The sequence below is a fragment of the Bos javanicus genome, chromosome 1 (assembly GCF_032452875.1).
Source record: "Bos javanicus breed banteng chromosome 1, ARS-OSU_banteng_1.0, whole genome shotgun sequence".
NCBI lineage: Eukaryota > Metazoa > Chordata > Mammalia > Artiodactyla > Bovidae > Bos > Bos javanicus.
The window spans coordinates 152,554,443-152,573,140 of NC_083868.1; the positions used below are offsets into that span (position 1 = coordinate 152,554,443).

An 18,698-nucleotide genomic window follows, 5' to 3' on the forward strand; every position below is an offset into this window, starting at 1 on the left:
TAAGAGGCTAGACTGGATGAACCTCAGGTCTCTTTCAATTCTGAGACTCTAGGAAATTCCCTCAGGGAATTCAGAAGAGAATTCCTAAAAGGAAAGAGAAAGTACACATATGTATACTTTTAGAATCCTCTTGAGTTTTTTTCCTTTTTTTCAAAAGGTACAAAAGAAAATGTAGTCTGCTGTCTTTAAAATGCATATAACACCTTCCTGCCACTAATAATTAGGAAGGGTTCATTATGACTTCTTTATACTATAAAGAAAAGATGGACAATTACATTTATAATTTCTGTAAATATTTTAGAAAAAATGCTTAAAATCTAGTAGTCAATGCCCTAGAAACTTTATAGATTTTTAAGTAATATGCACAGATACAAATACATTATGCATTAAATACAACTCACATCTGTGTTTTATTATACTCTAAAATATACAGGAATCTTGATGTACTGAAAGAGTGCAAGTAAATACAGTATTCAAGCAGTCACTATTTCTATTTACATGCTCATTAATTCTTCAAAAACCCACAAAATTATCAAATAGATCAAAATACTGTTCTGTGTTTTCACACTTTATATTCAGAAAAACCAGCTGATAATTTACAATGTCATAAAGTTTCCAGTTTCACGATACAAAAAGAATAAAATGAAATTGGGAATCACTTTGTCAAAATTTATGGAACTCTACCCCGACCTGGAAGACCCCCTATGTAATTGAAATCATTTTCACTGGGAAGGTGACAGTTACAGTAAAAGCAGACCCTTATAAATTGTCGTTTAAAAGCCCAACATCAGCCTTCCCCGCCTCTTTTTGTTATTTGAAAGGCAGTCTTCCAATCTGGTTGGCAGTCGCTTCTTTCCCTAAACAGTAGCATGTTATAAACACGCTACTTTAAATGTGAATAAGACCTAAAGGCTTTAGTATTTTAAACCTTGCCCAGTACAGAAATGCCTTCCAAGAGACCTGATGATGTTAACTTATGAGTAGCAAGGGAGTTTTTCTTTTTGATTCTTCACTAAACAATGACAACAAAAATACCCTAACCCACTGTGGAGGCACGGGGGTGACATAAAGGTGAGGAAAGTGTACCATCCAAGTAGTGAGGCTGAAAACGCCACTCCCCAGGACCACTCGGCTGCAACAGGGTGAAAATCATCCACTTCCTGATTTTATCAAATTTCCTTCTTTGAGGAAATTCTTTACATTTTCAAACAAAAATAGTTCAGTTTTAAACCTAAACCATTCAAAACCCGGCAATCAACAGTCTGACCCCAATCTATCACATGTCTACATCACAAATATTTTCACCCTGACTGCACCCAGTCAGCTGGTTTTCAATTCTAATATTATAAAAGTTGGAATTTTAAAATTTTTATGTAAAAGAAAAAAAATGTAAAAATACATCTGCTTTCTCTCATGGTTTAATACATATTAGAAGGCTTTCAGATGTTTTCTTTAAAAAAAAAAATCAACATTGAAAACCAAATCTCAGCTTCATTTTCCGAAATATTGAAGTTTGGTTTGGATAATGTCTAGTTTCACCCGCTCCAGTTTCCGCAAAGTGGTGCTCTACTAAAACCCGAGTTATTTGGTCCTTTGGCAATTTGCTGTGCACATCATGCCTATTGTACCAAACTTTTATTGCCCTTAAATTTAGTTGTAGTTTTATTGATAAAATTGAAATCTAGTGTCCTTATCTCTTCTTTCACGATAGTGTTGCTCGTGTGAGCAGATTAGGGTGCAGTGTCCCAAATAACTCCTGGCACTGCAAACCTGAAGCCTACAGCTTCACAAGGCTCTGTGCCATCAAGTGTTCCCCTCTGCTCAAGTCTGTTTCAAGACACTGGAAGTTCCTTCCATAAAACGTGCCTTTACAACTCTCCTTCCTAATGTGATCATTTCTTCTGTGTGCGCACTCTGCCATCTCTCTTAGGTTGCATTTGTATGTGAGTAAGAAAGTGCCTTTTTCCTGAAAAAGCACAGTGTGAAGCCTCCCCGGGTCTCTGGCTCAGCCGGTCAGTAGGTCTCTGAATCGGAGTCATTGAGCTCGTCCACATCAGTGTATAGGTACTCCTGCTCCCCGCCGATGTTGTTGAAGCTACAGTAGGAGCTGGGTTCATTTCTCATGATGGGCAAGGCTTCGAAGCTGACAGTTTTCGAGGTGTTGGTGTAACGGTTAATGGCATTGAACGTCAGGGATGATAAAGGGCTACTTGACGAGATAGGCATCATGGTGGCCAGAATGAGTGCGAGGCAGTCTGCAACGTCCTTGTTGGGAGCACAGGCCAAAGCTGGGGTATAGCCTGGAATTAAAAACAAGTTTAAAAATCACTCATCCTGAGACTCATTTCACTAAAGAAAGGCAGTAAACCTACCCTGGTCTTCAACCTCAGACATATATTAAATTACTTGGCTTATATAATAAGCTGGCTTAATTAGAATGATTCATCCTCCTGCATCCATCCAAGTTCCCAGATGCTATCAGGCTAGAATAAGGGGGGGAAAGTCTGGTAAAACTTCATTCAGAATGGTGGGGGAGTTTTACCGTTAATTTGTAGTTCTGTAGGGAAGGACTTACATGCTGAGAAACCTAAATGTGCACAGATTTGTGAGTGAGGCTATGAGCTGGTGCTCAAAATATGCATGTTCAATGAAAACACATGGCCACCATTTAACTTCTTTTGGGGTCATAGTCCACTGAGAAAAACATAAATCCAACCCTGAGAAAACTTGGATGGATGCAGATAAGTTATGAGATAGTGGAGGAATCATCCATCTGGGACCTCGGTTTCCTCTGTAGTCTGTTACGTTTAAAGCTTTAGGTTTAAAGCTCCTAAATCAAACAAATGTTTCCTCTGTATATGTTCCCTTCTTCAGTACAAGACTGACTTTAAATGCTGGGCTGGATGAATCACAAGCTGGAATCAAGACTGCCAGGGAAATATCAACAACCTGAGATACGCAGATGACACCAACCAAATGGCAGAAAGTGAAGAGGAACTAAAGAGCCTCCTGATGAGAGTGAGAGGAGAGTGAAAAACCTGGCTTAAAACTCAACATTCAGAAAACTAAGATCATGGCATCCAGTCCCATCACGACAAACAGATGGGAGGAAAGTAGAACAGTGACAGACTATTTTCTTGGCTCTAAAATCACTGAGAATGGTGACTGCAGCCATGCAAGTCAAAGACGCTTGCGCCCTGGGAGGAAAGCCATGACAAACCTAGACAGTACTGAAAAGCAGAGACATCACACGGTCCATCTAGTCAAAGCTATGGTTCTTCCAATAGTCATGTACCATAAAGAGAGTTGAACCATAAAGAAGGTTGAGTGCTGAAGAATTGATGCTTTCAAACTGTGGTGCTGGCGAAGACTCTTGAGAGCCCCTTGGACAGCAAGGACATCAAACCAGTCAATCCTAAAGGAAACCAACCCTGAATGCTCATTGGACGGACTGATGCTAAAGTTGAAGCCCCAGTACTTTGGCCACGTGATGTGAAGAGCTGACTTGCTAGAAAAGACCCTGATGCTGAGAAAGACTGAAGGCAAAAGTAGAAGGGGGTGGCAGAGGATGGACATGAACTTGAGCAAACTCTGGGAGACAGTGATGGACAGGGAAATGTACTGTGCTGCAGTCCATGAGGTCACAGAGAGTCATAGCTGTTTGTAATAGCCAGGACATGGAGGCAACCTAGATGTCCATCAGCAGATGAATGGATAAGAAAGCTATGGTACATATACACAGTGGAGTGTTACTCAGCCATTAAAAAGAATACATTTGAATCAGTTCTAATGAGGTGGATGAAACTGGAGCCAGAGTTTCACTTACAACAGAGTGAAGTAAGCCAGAAAGAAAAACACCAATATAGTATATTAACGCATGTATATGGAATTTAGAAAGATGGTAACAATACCCTTGTATACGAGACAGCAAAAAAGACACTGATGTATATAGAACAGTCTTTTGGACTCTGTGGGAGAGGGAGAGGGTGGGATGATTTGGGAGAATGGCATTGAAACATGTATAATATCATATATGAAATGAGTCGCCAGTCCAGGTTTGATGCATGATACTGGATGCTTGGGGCTGGTGCACTGGGACGACCCAGAGGGATGGTACAGGGAGGGAGGAGGGAGAAGGGTTCAGGATGGAGAACACATGTATACTTGTGGCGGACTCATTTTGATATATGGCAGAACCAATACAATATTGTAAAGTTTAAAAAAAAAAAAAAAAAAGAGTCTTAGCGACTGAACAATACCACCACAACAAAGTATCTGTGCAACAAACTGGAAACACTTGTCTGGGTCAGGAAAGATGACAGTGAAAATACAGAGTCTAATTAAATCATCAACGTCTCTTGTTACTGGAGCAATTTATAACTGGATCATTAATCTGAAGGTTAGAATTAATTACAAAATAAGATGGGTACTTACTATGACTTGCCAACTTTGGACCCTGATTACTATCTCATATTGCAAAGTATGCAAGAAGACATCAGGTCACAGGCGACCTTCATTGTCATCTGTTTATTATGCTTTCCATATGGAAAAGCGATATAAAACCTTGAAAATGACCAACAAAGATCATCTATTGGCTATTTGATGTACAGCCTCATAATGTGACCAAATATCTTCTATAGGTTAGCAATTTAGGCTCTTCATTTTAATCTATATTGCTTCTTATTTCCAGAAATATAATTTGCTGACAGTGAAAGTTTCTTTTAAATCAGGTGAGACTGAATTTATCTTAGTATGTGGTACCACTCACTTCTACGGATTTCATGACTGTATTAAACGAATGATTCCCAAATTTCTATGTCCAACCTAGATGTTGCTGACTTTGGGCTCCAGGTCCATACGTCTATATCCAATTACTCACCTGGAGTTGCCAGTGAACTTTTCTCACGTTCCTAAGTGAACCCAGCTCTTCCTCCTACATTCTCATCTTAAACAATGGCCTCCCCTCCCCTGCCCACATCACTCCATGCCAGACTGCAGGCCACGTCTTCCCTCCCCAGGCTCTGATGAATGCCCTTTTGATGGGATTCATTGGAGCCTGGGGAGGGAAGAAACATCAACGTTCTTTCATCTGCAACATCTCTGCCGTACTCTGCCCACTCCCTCCTCCCACCCTGACTGTGAACTTGTCACCTAGTCTGACACAAAGATCCTTTGCCACTTGACCTAAGAGACTCTGCTGCTGCTGCTAAGTCGCTTCAGTTGTGTCCGACTCTGTGCGACCCCATAGATGGCAGCCCACCAGGCTCCCCGTCCCTGGGATTCTCCAGGCAAGAACACTGGAGTGGGTTGCCATTTCCTTCTCCAATGCATGAAAGTGAAAAGTGAAAGTGAAGTCGCTCAGTCGTGTCCGACTCTTAGCGACCCCATGGATTGCAGCCTACCAGGCTCCTCCATCCATGGGATTTTCCAGGCAAGAGTACTGGAGTGGGGTGCCATTGCCTTCTCCCAAGAGACTCTGGTTTGGTGTAACTTAGTACTCAGGCTGCCCTGCATTGTATCTCTATTAAATATGCCACTCTCTCAGAAAGTTTTCTCCCATATTTTCACTTGTCCTTTGGATTCTGGCTCAGAAGGCACTTTGGGGGGGATACCTTCCCCGACATCTCTCACGGCATTCTAGGTTTATTCTAACTGAACTGCTTCAAGGGCCTTCTGACAGCCTGCTTCTTCTCGCTGTTGTTCAAGGCAGTTGGCTGTCCTGGACCCTACGGTGTGTCTGCAGGACTCAGCACACTGCTCAGCACACCATCACCTACACACACCCGCTGAGCTCGATGTGGCCAGGGGCTCTTCTAACCACTCAAAACAGATTTGTGCACACAGATTCCTGCCCTCATATGTTAGAAGATACGCTCTGTGGAAAGAAGGAAAAGGAAGGAATAGAGCAGTGCAATAAGAACTGAGAATGCGATGGGGGTGATCAGCAGGCTGTAGTATAAGAAGGGTAGTCGGGATGGGATTCACTGAATAGATGACACTGGAGCTAAGACTGGAAACAGGTGAAGGGTTTAGTCAAAGACCACTGGGGGCAGAGTGTTGGAAGCCGGAAGAAAGATGATGACGCACATCCACCATCATGTACATGGTGTGAGGAGCCGCCGTGGCAGAACTGGACAAGGGGGTAAGACGAGGAGACAAGCGGGAGTGGTAACAGAAAGAGCTGACCCAGTCAGCCCCGAGAGATCATCTAAGGACTATCAGTAAACTGAGATTCAGATGAGCAGCATCTCCCCACACGCTTCTCTGGCTTCAGTGTTGGGCTTCTCACGGCAGTGGCTGCTCTTACTGTGGAGCACAGCCCTACGGCACTCAGGCTTCAGGAGTTGCGGCCTGTGGGCTCAGCAGCTGTGGCTCCCAGGCTCTAGAGCACAGGCTCAGTAGTTGTGGGCACATGGACTTAGTTGCTCTGTGGCATGTCAGATCTTCTCGAACCAGGGATCGAACCCGTGTCTCCTGCACTGGCAGGCAGGTTCTTTATCACTGAGCCACCAGGGAAGCCCCTTCCCACGTATTTTAAAAGGATCCTGGCCAAGGGTGTAGTAGACGGGGAAAAGTGGACATACTTGAATATACTTTGGAGGTGGATCGATAGTACATGTTGGTGCATTGTGCCCTGGGTATGAGGGGGTCAAGGAGCAATTGCAAGGATGGGAACGGTCATCAGCTGGGCCCAGGACGGCTGTGCCGAGAGCAGGCTTGCAGCGGGGACAGGCCAGCAGTCCAGATCTGGACCTGTGCATTAGACACTCACAGGGTGCGCTGTCAGTCAGGCAGCTGGAGACACAACTTACACATTCTCAGCACAGATGCAGTGTTCAGAACCCCAGAACTGGATGAGGTCACCCAGAGAGTGAGTGTAGGAAGTGTTGTTCAGTCACTAAGCTGTGGCCAACTCTTTGCAACCCCATGAACTGCAGCATGCCAGGCTCCCTACTCCTTCACTATCTCCCTGAGTTTGCTCAAACTCGTGTCCATTCAGTGATGCCATCCTACCATCTCATCTTCTGTCACCCCTTCTCCTTTGGCCTTCAATCTTTCCCAATCAGGGTCTTTTCCAGTGAGTCAGCTCTTTGCATCAGGAAGGCAAAGTACTGGAGCTTCAGCTTCAGCATCAGTCCTTCCAATGAGTATTCAGGGTTGATTCTCTTTAGGATGGACTGGTTTGATCTCCCTGCTGTCCAAGGGACTCTCAAGTATCGTTTTCAGCACCACAGTTTGAAAGTATCAATTCTTGGGTGCTCAGCCTTCTTCATGGTCTGACTCTCACATCTGGACATGATAACTGGAAAAAACCATAGCTTTAACTATATAGACCTTTGTTGGCAAAGTGATGGCTCTGCTTTCTAATATGTTCTCCAGGTTTGTCACAGCTTTCCTTTCAAGGAGCAAAGTGTCTTTTAACTTCATGGCTGCAGTCTGCAGTGATTTTGGAGCCCAAGAAAATAAAGCCTGTCACTGTTCCCACTTTCCCCCCATCTATTTGCCATGAAGTGATGGGACTAGATGCCATGATCGTAAGTTTTTTCAATGTTGAGTTTTAAGCCAGCTTTTTCACTCCCCTCTTTTGCCCTTATCAAGAGGCTCTTTAGTTCTTCGCTTTCTGCCAATAGAGTGGTATCATCTGTGTATATGAAGTTGTTGACATTTCTCCTGGCAATCTTGATTCCAGCTTGTGATTCATCCAGCCCAGCATTTCGCATGATGTACTCTGCACAGAAGTTAAATATGCAGGGTGACAATACACAGCCTTGATGTACTCCTTTCCCAGTTTTGAACCAGTCTGTTGTTTCATGTCTGGTTCTAACTGTTGCTTCTTGACCTGCATACAGATTTCTCAGGAGGCAGGTAAGGTGGTCTAATACTCCCACCTCTTTAAGAATTTTCCAGTCTGTTGTGAACCACACAAAGGCTTTAGTGTCCAATGAAACAGAAGTAGATGTGTAGAGAAGGCAAAAAGAATGAAGTACTGAACTTGAGAGCCCTCCAATAGTAACAGGTTGAGGAGAAGAGAGAGAAACTTAGCAAAAGAAACTGAAGATAGTACTGTAGGAGGAAAGCCAAGAAAGTGTGGAGTCCAGAAAGCCACATAAAGAAAATGCAAAAAAATGGGTATACCTGAAACTAACAGAACATTGTATGTCACACTTCAAAAAAAAAAAAAAAATCAGTAAAATAAAAAATACTCAGTTCCAGTAAATATAGTTATTTAACAACAAAATAAGAAGTTATAAACCCTCATCCAGTTACTAATTCAAGGAACCAGATATTTGTGAATGAAGAACACCCCTAAGAAGGACACTGTAATAAGCATCATGTGCATTCTCTCTGACCCACCCTTATCCTGCTGTAAGAGATCTGCATCTGCTGGTCCAGGGAACAGTGTGCGGCAAATGCAAAGTGTGGAGACTACTTGGGGGAGTATCAGACACTAGCTATGGCAGACTGCAACCTTAACATCTGGTATTTCACATACATTTAAATTCCACATTAGAAGCCTATTCCTAAGGAAGGAATGATCGGTTGTGTCGAATTCTGGATGTAAAGTCAAAGCAGAGCTGACCCCTAACACTGTGGAGGGCACTGGTGGTCTTGCTGAGCACAGTGCTGCAGTGTGGCGGGGGTGAGGTCTGACCAGAGGGGATTCAAGGGAGAAAGAAAGAGGAGAAGAACTGGAGCAGAGGAAGAAATGGCTCCTGAGTAACTGTGCTGCAAAGGGGGACAGGGAAATATGGCCACAGCAGGAGCAGAGGGAGTAATGAAAGGTGTGTTACGATGAGAGAAATGATGTTTTTTTGCAAAGAGATCCTATAAAAGCCATTATTATAAGACACAAAGCAAAGAGATGCTACAGTGACTGCCTCAGGCAGGCAGAGGACAGCACCCAGCACATGGATGGGAAGATAGATTCTGATAAAACCTGGCATTCAAGTAAGGGCCTTGATAAATGTTTGCTGAAAGAACAAATTCTTTGAATACTAAAATAACAGAGGTGGTATCACTAAACCAAAGTTAATAAACCCTAACTCTGATTTGGGCTTCCCAGCTGGCGCAGCTGGTAAAGAGAATCTGCCTGCCAATGCAGGAGACCCAGGTTCGATCCCTGGGTCGGGAAGATCCCCTGGAGGAGGAAATGGCAACCCCTGGAAAATCCCATGGACAGAGGAGGCTGGCGGGCTATAGTCCATGGGGTCGCAAAGAGCTGGACTTGACTGAGTGACTGAGCAGGCAAACACAACTCTGATTTAACAGATACATGAAACTCAGGAGTTCACCTGTTAGATGGACTTTCCCTGTTTCTCCTTCCCTTGTTCCCTTTGCACAAGGTAAGCCCCAGTCAGTATTAGCTCCAGCTCTCCTCTCTGACCAATAAAAAATCCCCAAGTCTCCTTTCCTTCAAGTATGGATCACTGAAAGGCCAACGCCGTCTAACAGGTTAGGGAAAGAGGAAGCAGACGCTACTCACCGTTCTCATCGACTGCAAGCACGCTTGCCCCTTTCCCCAGGAGTTCCTGAACCACCATTGTCAGCCCGTTTCGGGCAGCAACATGCAGAGGTCTGGAGAGAAAAAAATACGTGTACACATCCATGTGTGCAAGCCCACACGTGTGTGTGCTCACTCTCTACCCTGGTTGCTGAAGGCCATTTACGCTAGGCTATGGAGACCCACAGACGCAAACCGGAGGCCCCTGGTCCCAACGGCAGTGACGAGAGGAGCGAGGCCCGGGAGAGCCAGGACCCAGAGCGCCTGTCAGCGGTGCACCCAGCACCGGCCATCAGCAGCTCCCACTTCTACCAGACTCTCGTGCCACTTTCCTTCAAGACCAACGTTTAGAAAGATTTACTAACTAAACTGCAATCTTAAGTTGTTTTAAGAAATGCAGTTGGCAAACACATGTATTAAACAATAAAAACTGTAAACTGCAACAGCGCAAGTGCCAACAGGTTTTGAAGATAGTTTACAGGTTCCGTGACTCATTCTGGACCCTTCAGGGATCTGACTGAGACCTGAATGGGAACATTATTGTAAGATTCTTCTCTTTACTAAGTCTCAAAGCAGAACAGCAAATGAAAATGGTGAGGAACAACGGGAGACGCTGGGTCAGGATTTAGGCGGTCACCCAGGACTGGCGGCTCACATTAAGAGCCTGATTATTTCTGAAATCTCTCTAGCTACAGACATGTGTAAAACTTTGTGCCTCATTTGTTGTTAAGTGTATTATTCCAGTTGGTTACTGTAAAACACACAGAATAGTATTACTTTTCACCATAAACCTGGATTGACAAACAACCTATTATTTTCAAGAATAAGGGTTTCAGTTCAAAAACTTAAATAATGTCTTTTAATTATGATGATTTTAGAAATGAGTTTTGTCAATTATAAGAACTGTTTTTTTATTTTTTAATTGCTTCTGTGACAGATTCCAGTCATATTAGAAAAGAATTCCATTAATCATTTTTATAATTAAAGGTTCCAAGGTTTACACTAGACACTGGAAGTACTCACGTTTGCAAAGCTGCATTGGTTGCATTGATGAGGTTTCTATCTGTTATCTTTTCCAGTATTAACAAGGCACTAGTTTCATGACCCTAAAATTATGACAAATAACTCTTAAAAACTTCGGCACCATCAAGGGTAACTTTATACACTCAATACACCCCAGTCGTCATCCGTATTTTATATATATATATGTATATACCACCATTCATATGCTATGCATTTTCTTGGCTAATGTCTTAAATATACATCCAAACATGAATTGGTGTAATGGGGTTACAGAAGAGGACAAGAATATTTAAGGTTAGAGACATTAGAGACAGACAATAATTACATTTAAGCCTGTGGTCCAAAACTTGCTTGGCTTACTGGAAATTTCATGTACCATAGTGCTTCACACATAAGTAAATATTTTTTCCAAGAAATCTGATGCCAGTGATTATTAGACAGGTTTGGTCCCTAGCTCTGTTCATTTTAGTTAAGTGGAAAAACCTTAAATGCCACTGTCGATATTAACAATCAAAAAATATTAAGATGTGTACCTACCTTACTGCAAGCCAAATGGAGGGCGGTGTTTTTACTGTTATCTTGTAAAGTCAGATCTGCACTAGCACTGCTAACCAGCATCTCTGGGAGGAAAAATTGTATCAACTCTTTTGTATATGAACATACACCTCAGATTACTAATAACTCACTGTAGAGAAATGAAGACAGAAAGGAAAAATATCCCTCTGGCAAAAACGTAAGTGCAAAAACACACTGCAAAATAAAGGTCTACATTATATCCTCGTGTGTGTGTGTGTTGTACAAGGAACAGACAAGAACAGCAACTGACACTCATTCTGTGAGCGCTCACTGTACTTCAGCCTGTTCTAAGTGCTCTAGATTTACAGTAACGCATTCACCTCTCAGAACAACCCCGTGAGGAGGTGCTGTTCCTTTTGTCACTGTACGGATGGAAACACTGAGGCATGAGGCCACCCAGCTGGCAGGTCCAGGACTCACATGCAGTCTGACTCCAGAGTCAGGCTTCTTGACCATCCTAACACTGCCTGCTAACACGAGGGCAAGTGAAAATACTGTGGGCCTAAAAGAAAACATGAGTGTAGGCAGGTAAAAGGGTTTAAGTCTGAGGAATGGTGAGATAACTAATGGAAAATTCAGTGAACCAGAGTGGAAGCTATATTGTACATAAGCAACATTCACACTTAGAACAACAAAAGCCTCAAGCGGTTTGTTTACCAACTGTGTTTGTCTGTCCGTTTTCTGCAGCCATCATGAGAGGTGTTTTCCCAGAGGAGTCCACAGAGTTCACGTGAGCATTATGGCTGAGCAGAAGCTGCAGACACTCCACATGGTCTGTGAAGGCGGCTGCGTGCAGAGGAGTTCTGCCCACAGAGAAATGCAAAGACTGGGCTAAATCTGTGCGTGTATATTCTTAATTTATGACAAGCAACTTTCAAGGATTTACATACCAGGCTATAAAACCACTGCCTGGATACAAATAGGCTTACTAATTCCTGCCACAAAAATTTGTATTTTTGATAACTATTATTTAGGTAAACTAATGGGTAAATTATGAAACTGCCAAAAAAAATTACATCATTAAAGGAACCTTTGAAAGAAACAAATCCGGCCCCAAATACTGTCATCTATTACAACTGTTAGACTCTTCATAATTAGAAATGTTAACTTTATTAAAAAACAGTCTTTAGGGGGACTCCCTGGTGGTCCAGTGGTTAAGAATCCACCTTGCAATGCAGGCAACACAGGTTCAATTCCTGGTTCATGAACTAAGATCCCACATGCCACAGCGCCTGTGTGCTGAGACTGGACACAACCGAACACATTAAAAAAAAAAAAAAGGAATCTGCCTTGCAATGCAGGGGATGAGAGTTCGATCCCTGGTGGAGGAACTAAGATCCCACTGAGCCTGTGTGCCACAATTACTGAGTCCACATACTCAGAGGCTGTGTACCACAACTAGAGTCCTTGAGTCACAACAAAAAATGCTGTCACAATTAAGACTCAACACAGCCAAACAAAAAAAAAACAAACAATAACAACAAAGAGCCTTTGGGTAACAAGCACGTGCTAAGTTGCTTCAGTTGTGTTCGACTCTTGGCAACTCTATGGACTGTGGCCCACCAGGCTCCTCTATCTATGGGAGTCTCCAGGCAGGAATACTGGAGTGGGTTGCCATTTCCTACTCCAGGGGCTCTTCCTGACTCTGACAGGAGTCTCTTCCATCTCCTGCGCTGGCAGGCAGGTGCTTTATCATGCACGCCACCTGGGAAGCCCAACAAGAACGTATGTTTTTAACAAAGGGAAATCTTTAGCCAGTTTTCCTGGTCAAGGGAGAAAAGCCTTTTATAATGAGAATATAATTAAGATTTTGCAACAATTTATACTTGTAAATATAAAACCAACCTTTAGGTAATAATGGGGTTTCTTTAAATTCTCCCATATTAATCTAATAACTGATGAAATTTTCTACATGGTTGAATTCCTACCTTCCTTTTGAATCTGTGGCGTTCACAATGCTGGAGCCTAATGTATCAATTAACATCTCAGCAGCACCTTCGTTGTCATTTATTCTGTGAAGGTAACAAGGTGATCACTCTCAAAGCTATGCTTTATTTCTTAAATATTCAAATCAAATCCGATTCATTCTGCCTTTACTTACACAGCACAATGCAACGGACTGAAAGCATTTCCTTCTGTTTTCTGGAAAACGTCTTGTTCTAAAAGGAGTTCTACACATGTCTCATGACCTAGATAAGTAAATGGGAATCAGATATTAAAATACCAGGAAAATACTGAGGTGTCCATACATATCCACATATCCCAACAGATTAAAAAAAGGCTTTACATGGATTACAAGTAGTCAGTTCAGTTCACTGAACCCATTAAACATCACAGTTTTAGACACTTTGAAATCCAAAGTACAACTTCAGCAGTTTATTATTGACATGACAAATACTTTGTGGGGGACAAAAATTAGTCTCACTTTTTCCATGGTGACCAATTAAGAGTTATTTGGGCATTATTTCTTGAAATGACCTATTTACATATAAATAGTGTAACTTTTGGAGAAGGCAATGGCACCCCACTCCAGAACTCTTGCCTGGAGAATCCCACGGATGGAGGAGCCTGGAAGGCTGCAGTCCATGGGGTTGCTGAGGGTTGGACACGACTGAGCAACTTCACTTTCACTTTTCACTTTCCTGCATTGGAGAAGGAAATGGCAACCCACTCCAGTGTTCTTGACTGGAGAATCCCAGGGACGGGGGAGCCTGGTGGGCTGCCGTCTATGCGGTCGCACAGAGTTGGACATGACTGAAGCGACTTAGCAACAGCAGCAGTGTAACTTTCAAAATAATATATATTTACGTAACATTGTTGTTTTAGTAGCTAAGTCACGTCTGACTCTCTGAGAGCCCATGGATTGTAGCCCACCAGGCTTCTCTGTCCTGGGATTTTCCAAGCAACAACAATACTGGCGTGGGCTGCCCTTTCCTTCTCAGGGGATCTCACCGATCCAGGGATTGAACCTGTGCTCCTGCATTGGCAGGCAGGTTCTTTACTAGTAAGCAACCAGGGAACAACTATTTATGGAGCACAATTAACTTCAGAATTGAAATATTTTCTGGTTATAGGAATGAGCCAATGGTATTATTTTACAGAAGTGTTTAGAGGGGAAAAAAAGTACACGTCCCTGTCCCCACACCCAGTTCTACTCTCTGGACCTACTGCCTTACATTCCAGAACATTTTTAGGCATATACAACTGCATGTACATAACACATACTTTTTCATTTTTATGCAACTGGGACATTCTGCAACTTGTTTTTTACTTAAAAAACTATATGTCTTTTCATAGTAGTGTATGTAGACATCCTATTGCTGAATGTTTGGGAGAATGTCACAGTATCAGAACATATCATAAATGATTTAATCTCTATAATTATGGATTTCAAGGTGACTGCTAGTTTTTCTTTGTGATATAATCATCAATGTTATAAATGAAATATTTCAGATCTTAAAGAGAAAAGTATTTATTTCTTTTGTATTTCCAAGAACGATTTTCTGGAAATGATATTGCTGAGCTAAAGGGCAATAACTGATTACTAGTAAGTATCAGGTCCACACTTTTTCTTTTTTTCAACAATTTTATTTATTTTTGGCTGTGCTCTGTCATCACTGCTGTGCAGGCTTTTCTCTAGTTGCAGAGACCAGGGGCTACTCTGCAGTCTTGGTGTTAAGGCTTCTCTTGTTGCAGAGCATGGGTTTTAGGCGGCTCCAGGCTCTAGAGCACAGGCTCAGCAATATTCTCCATCAGGGACTGAACCCATGTCTCCAGCACTGGCAGGCGGATTCTTTACCACTGAGCCACCAGGGAAGCCCCCAGGCGCACAGTTTTTAACAGCAACTTTAAAAATGGGAAAACCCAAACCCCAGATTGTCTTAAGCCCAATTGTCAAAGGCAGGGTTTTAGTAAAAGCGCCCTCATTGCTGCGTTAATGATGGAAAGTTACATCCTGCTTCTACCTTGTTAGTCATTTGGGATCCACATTAGGAGTAAAGTAGATTCTTAAAGAGCCTCTTAATTTATTTCCATGGCTTAATATTTGGTTAACAAAGTGATGCTTTATTTCTTTTACCCTAGCATTCTCAAACAACAGTTCAACTTAATTGTTACACTATAATCGTTTCTACCAGGAGAAGAAAGTATGTTCTAGGAAACCTGTGGTTATGCGCCGTCACCTGTGAGTTCTTTCATCTAGTGGTTCTCACCTGGAGCAATTTAGCCCTCAGAGGACATCTGGCCACATCTAGAGACATTTCTGCTTATGACATTGGAGATGGGGTAGCAAAGTGCTGTGGCATCTAGTGGGTAAAAGGCAGGGCTGCTGCTAAACCTCTTGCAAGCACAGGACAGTCACAACAAAGGATTAAACACTGTCTGGCCCCAAATGTCAACAGTGCTGAGAAACCCTGCTTTAGCTCTCCCTCTCCAAATGTTAACTCATGGCCAAGAAGTAGTGAAGGTCAATGGTCCAGTATTGATTTGAGGGTTTCCTATTTTCCTGGGATAGCAGTTCTCAAGGTGTGGTCTGGGAGCTCCAGGGTGGGACTGCAAACTATTCTTTTCTTAAAACAAGACATCAAAGAAATTTGCTACTGTATTTTTTTTTAAATAGTTATTTTCTCATAAAAATGCTATTTATATTAACATGTAATAGATTTATTATTATTTTAAAATAAACATCTTTAAATTTCTCAGTCCTAATTTACCATACAGTAAATATTAATAGCTATAAGCCACAGGTCCTGAAACGGAAAGATGTGGGAGTCACCGCCTGAGCAGACTGTGGACAGCTAAAAGGGAGTCCTGGGGCCAGCAGTCATCGCTGGATCATGTTAAGCTGAAAACCTTCACTTTGTGTCCTGGGTTATAAAAGAAGGAGAAAACTGGTCTCCTTATGTTTTAGAGGGATATTTTGAAGATGCTTATAAGCATCAAAAAAATTTGATACATTTTTGAAAGGAACACATGAGATCATGTAAATATTCTTAGTTCTGTGGCTAAATGACTCCACAAACCAAAATCTGAATGTTAAAGCTGAGTATGTATAACCAGTTCTCTTCTAAAGTGTTGCCATCAATCCATTTTAAGAGAGTGTTTTCTGTTCTGTTGGAGTGCTTCCAATTTTCTTTTCAGCTGTACAATTACTAGTCAAAGTAAAACTATTAACATATTCTACTCTCAGAATGCCAAAATTATAAAATAGCCTTTTGTCTGTAAATATGGTATTAATTTTACACTGCCTTTACATTCTCTGTACATGGAGGCAACACACATCTAATTCCTTCCAGCTCAATTCAGAATCATTACCAATTCTACTAGAGCCCGGAAATTAGACACATCTGTTATGATCTTTAAATGGCAACCTGGCATGTAGTTTGGGCAAAATTTTGTCTTGTACACAATGTGCTCAGAGAGGCTAAATTCAGCAGTGATAGAGTAGGGAACTCACTTAAAGAAAACCATGTTCTCCAGAAGGACCTGGTAGGAATGTTATAATAATAAATACCAACTCTCCAAAGGACAGTTACAGCAATATTTTTACAAGTAAATGCTCTACCCGAGGAAAAAATACCTTACTGTATGATGTTTCCAAGAGCTAATTTTCACTGATCAAAAAAAAAAAAAAAAAAAACACAATAAAAGTCTGCTTCAAAATAGTTTTATCTCACTGATTTCTTAAATAAATTTCCCATGTCTAGATGTCTTACTCCTATTTGATTTTCCCTATACTTGTAAGATGTCAAATTATACTGTAAAGCAAAGGAAGAGCTGAAATCCAAAGGTTTTTATTGTTTCAAATCTGCTCTGGCTAAAGATCTGGTATAGTAAAAAAAAAAATGAAACTGACTAAGCTTTTGAATTAGGAATATATTTAACTATTCAAGTTTTCCGTGGTACATGATGGTGTGATCACTCACCTAGAGCTAGACATTCTGGAATGTGAAGTGAAGTGGGCCTTAGGAAGCATCACTATGAACAAAGCTAGTGGAGGTGATGGATTTCCAGCTGAGCTATTTCAAATCCTAAAAGATGATGCTGTGAAAGTGCTGCACTCAATATGCCAGCAAATTTGGAAAAACTCAGCAGTGGCCATAGGACTGGAAAAGGTCAGTTTTCATTCTAATCCCAAAGAAAGGCAATGCCAAAGAATGCTGAAACTACCGCACAACTGTACTCATCTCACCTGCTAGCAAAATGATGCTCAAAATTCTCTAAGCTAGGCTTCAACAGTACTTTAACCAAGAAATTCCAGATGTTCAAGATGGATTTAGAAAGGGCAGAGGAACCAGAGATCATATTGCCAACATCTGCTGGATCACAGAAAAAGCAAGAGAGTTCCAGAAAAACACCTACTGCTGCTTCACTGACTACGCTTAAAGCCTTTGACTGTGTGTATTGCAACAAACTGTGGAAAATTCTTAAAGAGACAGGAATACCAGACCACCTGACCTGCCTCTTGAGAAACCTGTGTGCAGGTCAAGAAGCAACAGTTAGAACCACACATGGAACAAAGGCCTGGCTCAAAATTGGGAAAAGAGTCTGTCAAGGCTGTATACAGTCACCCTGCTTATTTAACTTCTGTGCAGAGTACATCACATGAATTGCCGGGATGAAGCTTAAGCTGGAATCAAGATTGCCAGGAGAAATATCAATAACTTCAGATATGAAGATGACACCACCCTTATCGCAGAAAGCAAAGAGGAACTAAAGAGCCTCTTGATGAAGGTGAAAGAGGAGAGTGAAAAAACTGGCTTAAAACTCAACGTTCAAAAAAGGAAGATCATGGTATCTGGTACCATCACGTCATGGCATATAGATGGGGAAACAATGCAAACAGTGACAGACATTATTTGGGGGGCTCCAAACTCACTGCAGATGGTGACTGCAGCCATGAGAGTAAAAGATGCTTGCTTCTTGGAAGAAAAGCTATGACAAACCTAGACAGTATATTAAAAAGCAGATACATTACTTTGCCAACAAAGGTCTGTCTAGTCAGAGCTATAGTTTTTCCAATAGTCAGGTATGGATGTGAGAGTTGGACCATAAAGAAGGCTGAGCATCAAAGAACTGATACGTTTGAACTGTGGTGCTGGAGAAGACTCTTCAGAGTTCCTTGCACTGCAAAGAGATCAAACCAGTTAATCCTTAAGGAAATCAACCCTGAATATTCACTGGAAGGACTGATGCTGAAGTTGAAGCTCAAATACTTTGGCCACCTGATGCGAAAAGCTGACTCATTAGAAAAGACCCTGACACTGGGAAAGATTGAAGGTGGGAGAAGGGGAAGACAGAGGATTAGATGGCTGGATGGCATCACTGACTCAATGGACACGACTTTGAGCCAGCTCCAGGAGATGGTGATGGACAGGGAGGCCTGGCGTGCTGCAGTCCACGGGGCTGCAGAGTCACATATGACTGAGTGACTAAACAACAACAACAACAGTCAGTACTCAGAGTTGCAAAATGACCAAATGTGGCCAATCCTCAAGAAGAAAGCAATCTTTCTCAGAAGAAAAGAACAGAGCTCTCAATTCTGATACAAGGATTAATATGAAAATTAAAATAGTGTATCTAGAAAATGCTCATGAAA

At 42.0% G+C, this 18,698-nt stretch overlaps 1 protein-coding gene across 8 annotated transcripts in view; it reads right to left on the reverse strand.

The window, feature by feature from the left end:
- Positions 1 to 391: 391 nt before the first annotated feature.
- ANKRD28 (ankyrin repeat domain 28) overlaps positions 392 to 18,698 on the reverse strand; it is a 216,346-nt gene continuing 198,039 nt past the window's right edge. For all 8 annotated transcript variants that reach the window (XM_061425045.1, XM_061425064.1, XM_061425081.1 and 5 more), the window contains 7 exons: positions 13,203 to 13,290; positions 13,030 to 13,113; positions 11,759 to 11,904; positions 11,063 to 11,145; positions 10,526 to 10,608; positions 9,485 to 9,576; positions 392 to 2,300 (listed from right to left, as the gene is read on the reverse strand). In XM_061425045.1, coding sequence (XP_061281029.1) covers positions 2,014 to 2,300; positions 9,485 to 9,576; positions 10,526 to 10,608; positions 11,063 to 11,145; positions 11,759 to 11,904; positions 13,030 to 13,113; positions 13,203 to 13,290 — 863 coding nt within the window. In that variant the 3' untranslated portion in view covers positions 392 to 2,013. The remainder of the gene's footprint in view (positions 2,301 to 9,484; positions 9,577 to 10,525; positions 10,609 to 11,062; positions 11,146 to 11,758; positions 11,905 to 13,029; positions 13,114 to 13,202; positions 13,291 to 18,698) is intronic.